We start from the raw sequence: 6594 nt of genomic DNA on the forward strand, positions 1-6594 counted from the left end.
CCATTCAATAATGAACGCAGCAGGCAAAACCCTCTGCATGACCAAACTAACATAACATCGCTTCTGCCCTTTTACGTCTTAGGATACAAAAACTCTACGTTTCTCCAGCCGCATCAAAATTGAAATGGTAAGTTCTGTTGATGCAAATCTGAAGTGCATAACAACCAATAGACGGTTTTCACACATGCTGTATTGTTGTGTTCTGTCTTTAATAGGAATGGACAGACCCAGACCTCGCATGGTCCGCTCAACAGTACAAGTTTACAGAACTTATGCTACCAGTGGACAAAATCTGGACCCCAGATCTTACTGTGGACAATGCGTGAGTTGACCATTTAATCCTGAGGCAAAGTCCAGACTATTCCTGCTTTTAAATCTACTCTCCTGCTATGACAACATATGGAAGCACATTCCCACCGGGTATAGGAAAAAAAAATAGCCTCTTTATTATAAACCTTCTCTGTTTAGTCTTCTCCCAGCAGCATATCAAAACCTTGACTCAGTATTTTGAAATATTGAAATAATGAGTTCGATATGAAGAGTTGTAGAAATGCATGGAGTCATTAGTATGAGATTCTAAGTCATTATCTTGAAATAGCAAGTCAAAATTTTGAGAAAGTGTGTCACTATTTCAGGTAATGTCAAGAATAACAAAGCCCAAAATTTGTAGATGTTTATTTTGAGCATAAGAATAGGAACATGCAGTCATATGCATTATAAATATGAGTTTTCATTTGAAATTTGCCTTTTACATTTACTGCTTTGCCCTCAGAGGAACATGTACCAAAACATGTCATTTGACTGAGGGGGTTTTCAAACCTTTGCGTACGACTGCACTTCATTCACCTTTGATTGTTACATCGATTTAATGAATCAGTCGTGAGTTCTTAGCCCTTTGAATTTTGCTCTGAATGTGTGTTCATGTTTGTTCAGAAGCTGCTTCCAGCAATAAAAACAGCACTGTGCTTTTTTATATAGTGACAAAAAACAAGGCAGCAACGAGAAATTTCCACAAGATTCCGCACCAATGCAAAATGTAGTATCTGGGCTCCTGAGTGGAGCAGCCGTCTAAGCGTTGGCCTGATCATCAGGAGATCTCGAGATCTCCAAGAGAGCACAACTGGCCTCGCTCTCTCTGGGTGGGTTGGATGCCCCCCTCCTTCTCCCCCCATCACCTAACTCTAAGCTAACTCATTGACGTAGATCTGGCGGTTAGCTCTTTCCTCCAAGTGCGTTCAGCTGTCTGACGTTGCATGAGCAGCAGTTTGAAAAGAAGCGTTGGAGCTTCACAGGTCTCAGAGGAAGCCTGTGCTGCCTTCACCCTCCTAGCGTTGATATTATAGTGTGACTGGGGGAGTCTTAACTAAAGGGTGGAACTGGAGTCGACTACACTAGGGAGAAAATCGGGTAAAAATCCCCCCCAAAAAATAGTATTTGGGCATCAATATGGACATGCAAGCACTTCAAATACTGAAATATACTTAAATAATGAGTTTAAAGGGAATTTAAAGTTGTATGTAAATTAGGTGAAATAGAGTTAAATCCACTGTCTGTGTCTTTAATTTGCCTTACTGTGCCACCCTTGTAAAGATACAGTGTTGTGTGAAAGTTTTAGGCGTCTAAGCAAATTTTTAACCAAATTTTTAACCTCAGCAGTGAGTTTATCACAATATACATTAGAATAAAGTCGTATTCATAATTAAAATAAACAGAAAAACAATAAACAGTAACAAGAATTTCTCGGGTCCAGATTTTTCCTGGACACCTTCACAGCCGCCACAGAGACTCGTTAATATCATCAATTACATCATGAGCTCAATTTACTGAGCACTGATTGGTCAAACCAGGAGCTGCTTTTTAACTACATATATTACTGGGCTTCCTCAAGGAGCGGCTTGGAGATGGGTAAACAAACACACCAACATCCAGAAAACCACTATTTTATATATATATATATAAAATCATTATTAATTAATAATCTTAACACTTTTTTCAGCAAATAAAGAAGAAGCAATTTTAGACCTCTGTTATAACAGCTCAGTTATTGACTGAACTACTTGAACATCAAACAGTTAAAGAACTGAAAGCATCATTTTGCCCTTCTAAGCTATAAAGTGTGAAATATGTTTGTTTCACATTACAGTGAAAACCAGGTAAAACGAAATTTAAAGAAAACCTACATGACTTTGTTATATTAACAATAGCTGAACGAGAGGTTAAATACAGTCACACCTTTTCATAATCACTTTATTGTATGTGGCTGCTTTTGTGTTATAAACTACTAATTAGCGTATCACTATCAATGTAATGTTCTATAAATTTGCCCTGATTTTCTTTCTCGGATCTCTCTTGTTGCGGTAGAGTTGAGACAGAGGTGAAACCTGTCTCTTCTGATATACTGGTCAGTCAGGACGGCACTGTGCAGCATTCAATCCAAATGTACACTACAGTAGTGTGTGGAATCAACCTGTTCAACTACCCTTTTGTCACGGATGCATGCCCAGTGGCCCTGAATGGATGGAGCCAAAGCTGTAGGTTAAAGGCCAATTTACCTTCATTTACACTGCTGTATTGGTGTTTTATAAATGGCACACATGACCATTTTTGTGTTTCACTGTTGTGTTGGTTCAGCTTGTGGCCTGCGTTTCCAGTATGGAAACATATCTACAGTGGGAACCAGTCGTGGGGAATGGCGGACCTTGTCAGTGGAGCTTCATGGAAACGAAAACAGACTGGATCGCAACTATCTCTCTGTAAGGACAGTTAAAAGAAGGATACAGTTAGTATTTCGATAACCATGTAGAAAATACAGCACTGTGTGAAAGTCTCAGGCACCCAAGACTCATTTTCAAAATCTATTTATTTGTGTAGTTTGTGTTTATTTGTTGAGAAAAGTGTTAATATTTGAATAAACAAAATTTATAGAATTAATTAACATTAATTAACATTAATTTCTGGATGTTGGTGTGTTTGTTTACCCATCTCCAAGCCTCTCCTCCTCGAGGAAGCCCAGTATTATATGTAGTTAAAAAGCAGCTCCTGGTTTGACCAATCAGTGCTCAGTAAATTGAGCTCATGATGTCATTGATGATATTAACGAGTCTCTGTGGCGGCTGTGAAGGTGTCCAGGAAAAATCTGGACCCGAGAAATTCTTGTTACTGTTTATTGTTTTTCTGTTTATTTGAATTATGAATACGACTTTATTCTAATGTATATTGTGATAAACTCACTGCTGAGGGAAACTGGTTAAAAGTTTGCTTAGACGCCTAAAACTTTCACACAGCGCTGCACACGTGTGATTTTTGCCATATACTTTAATGTTTTCCCAGATGTCATGAATCTCTGCCATTTAACCTGCCCAGTGGTTTATTGTTATATCAGAGGAGAAAATCATGCGTCCCCCAAGACTGAGCGTAACACAGGGCCAACTGTATGAAGTTCGCAGTCATTTCAGACGTCATTAAATCAACATCAACAGCACATTCGATAGGAACCATTTCACCATGCAAGGAAATCTTTAGGCATGCAGATGGCTCTTTGGGTGTTCATGATTCTATAGATAACCACTGAAGAGGCATCTTTTATTAGAGCATTACACCATCTGCATTATGACCATTTCTAAGTTTTAAAAGCTCGTTTAAGATTAAAATTATTATTAGAATGCACTCCAAACTCACATCCGTCCAGGCCACAACTCCACAGAGTTCAGCATTCTGTCTCATTAAGCACACCTGTAGCAGCTCCGCCGTTAATCCTTTAAGGCGAAGACAAACAGTGCCGTTTAATCTGCTGTTCTCTTCTGGTAGCATTCTAATAACAACGGTTCTCCCCACCCTGATTCTGCACCTCAACCTCTTCCCTCTAACCTGTCAGGTAACCATGTCCATCAACCCCTTCAACACAGTAGTGACACTAATCCTGCCCAGTGTGCTCATCATGGTGGCTGACCTGGTGAGCTTTGCTCTGCCGCTGGAAGGGGGAAAGCGCAGCTCCTTCAAAATCACGCTGGTCCTCAGCTTCACCATGTCCCTCCTCATCCTCACTGACAGTCTTCCTGACACTGGCCTCTGTAGCCCTCTAATACGTGAGTAGTAATCTGTGATGAAGATGACCCTTGGGTGAGTTTTGGGGATGGTCAAAACAATGTTAAGGTCATGCAGTGAATCTAGTAAATATCGCTGCTGTCGGAAGAAAACCTCGTATCTCCATTTTTGTCATTTTTCAGTTTTTGACACAATTTGAGAATTCCTATGGCTCTTTACATTGTACACGAGTTTCACGACCGTTGGACAAAATGAAACGGCCCAAAATGACCTGGGACATGGGAAAATGTCTGGTTCCATTGACTTCCATTAAAAGTAAAGTAGGTTTTTTCCTTCTCCTGTAAAGTTAACATTTTGGAGATACAAGGTTTTCTTCCGACAACAACAACATGCTGACTTCTGTTGATATTCGTGAGCTGTGTATATAGTGCAATGCCAAATCATTTTGTTTGTATTTGCCAGGTTACCATTTCTGCTTCTGTTTGGTCGTTCTGGTTGTGAGCTTGCTGGCATCCATGATCTTCACGCGCCTATCTGTGGATGGGAGTCTCTTCTGCTGCACACTCCTGAAACTCGAAGCCACGAATGATACAAAGCAGGGTAGGCTGTAAAAAGATAACTGTTGAAATACTGAAGAATATTGCGAACATCACAGCAGTCTACCACCAAACCAGTGCAGACATCTGACAGATACGGTAAACGTTACGGGAACGGCTACCTGACTTGCAAAATTCCCAAAAAAGCTGGGACAGTGTGTGAATTGCTAATAAAACCAGAAAGCACTGGTTAGTTAGGTTCTATACAATAAAGGTGGTTCTCCTATGGTCCTGCCCTATGCAACCCTTTCTGGACAACCATAGACTCTCAAGATTATAAACAGTCATTGTGAACAGCTCAGCTTTTCCCTCTTTACCTCGGTAACACACACTCAGCTACTCTGAAAAGATGAAACACATTACTTGTCTTTTTTTTGACAGATATAAGCCTGAATGGTGTGGCCACAGTCTGTGCTGACGTGTCTACAGAGGTAGCTTCACTCCAGAAAGTTGTGACGTTCCTGGAGAACATGGAGACGGCCAATGAGGGGTCGAAGAAGATGCAGTTGTTCGCAAACCGTTTCGACAAAATCTGCTTCTGGATCTACTTTTGCATTGATGTTATTTACACCATGTGTTTCATTGCCATTACCAGAACAGAATTCTGCAAGATCAATAATCTGGATTTCTGGAGTTCATAAAGTCATCAGTGAAATAATGAACAGTGTGAAGAAACGATGAGGATCCGAGTCACTTCTTGTTTCAGTCTGCATCCCGTCTTATGGTTTCATATGCATGTTTGAAGTCAGTTTAGCTGGGTTAGGTACAGAGGACCATTCAAGTTTATAGCTTTTTCTGAGAAAAAGTTCAGCATGTCAAAACGTACCTCGTCTAAAAGACCAGGCAAAGTAAAGCTAGACTGCTGATCTTGCGTCACACAGCAGATCCATCAGGTCTTCCGCTAGTTACTATGTATATGATTCTGTTTATCAAAGGTACAAATTCTATACTGTTTAGTCAATAAATATGTCCAATGTTATGCGTCTTGCTTCTCACATTCTCGAAAATCAAAGGTGACTGATGTTATATATTGTAGCATCTATTTATAATTCTTTTCTGAATTTGAGTAAAGGGCTGTGTTGTTAGAGCAGGACCACAGTGGCATGATTAGGCCACGGGATTCATGAAAGCTTTCTAAATAAACACTTAAAGGATCACTAAAAAAAAAAAAAAAAAAAAAGACCCCAATATGCAGTTACGTCTAATGTAAATGAAATGGAAACCCATGTTATGATATTATAATAAAGAAAACGCATTGCTGAACTATAGAAGACTTTTATTAAAATGGAAAGAAGCAGCATTAAATCATAAAATATGATGTGCACTGCTGTGAGCCAGCAAGGCCTGTACAGCCTCAAACACGAACGGTAGCAGGAGTGTTTCTGACATCATCATACAGCGCTGTGTGAAAGTTTTAGGCATCTAAAGAAATTTTTAAACAGTTGACCTCAGCAGTGAGTTTATCACAATATACATTAGAATAAAGTCGTATTCATAATTCAAATAAACAGAAAAACAATAAACAGTAACAAGAATTTCTCGGGTCCAGATTTTTCCTGGACACCTTCACAGCCGCCACAGAGACTCGTTAATATCAGCAATGACATCATGAGCTCAATTTACTGAGCACTGATTGGTCAAACCAGGAGCTGCTTTTTAACTACATATAATACTGGGCTTCCTCGAGGAGAGACTTGGAGATGGGTCAACACACACACTCACATCCAGAAAATCACTGTTTATTTTATATATATATATATATATATATATATATATATATAATATATATATTTATATATATATATAATATAATATATATGTATTTTTATATGTATATATGTATGTGTATATATATATATATATATATATATATATATATATATATATATATATATATATATATATATGTATGTATATAAATATATATGTATAATTATAATATATATGTATAATT

The 6594-nt window shown here is 38.6% G+C and overlaps 1 protein-coding gene across 1 annotated transcript; it reads left to right on the forward strand.

Annotated features, from left to right (window-relative positions):
* Window positions 1-92: 92 nt before the first annotated feature.
* Window positions 93-5281, forward strand: LOC108437139 (5-hydroxytryptamine receptor 3A-like). The gene is made up of 7 exons (XM_017714040.1): window positions 93-127; window positions 216-322; window positions 2362-2531; window positions 2632-2753; window positions 3875-4085; window positions 4507-4644; window positions 5022-5281. The coding sequence occupies exons 1-7, from the start codon at window positions 125-127 to the stop codon at window positions 5279-5281; spliced, it is 1011 nt and encodes a 336-aa protein (XP_017569529.1). The 5' UTR covers window positions 93-124.
* Window positions 5282-6594: the final 1313 nt, after the last annotated feature.

This window comes from Pygocentrus nattereri, chromosome 14 (assembly GCF_015220715.1).
Source record: "Pygocentrus nattereri isolate fPygNat1 chromosome 14, fPygNat1.pri, whole genome shotgun sequence".
NCBI classification, from domain to species: domain Eukaryota; kingdom Metazoa; phylum Chordata; class Actinopteri; order Characiformes; family Serrasalmidae; genus Pygocentrus; species Pygocentrus nattereri.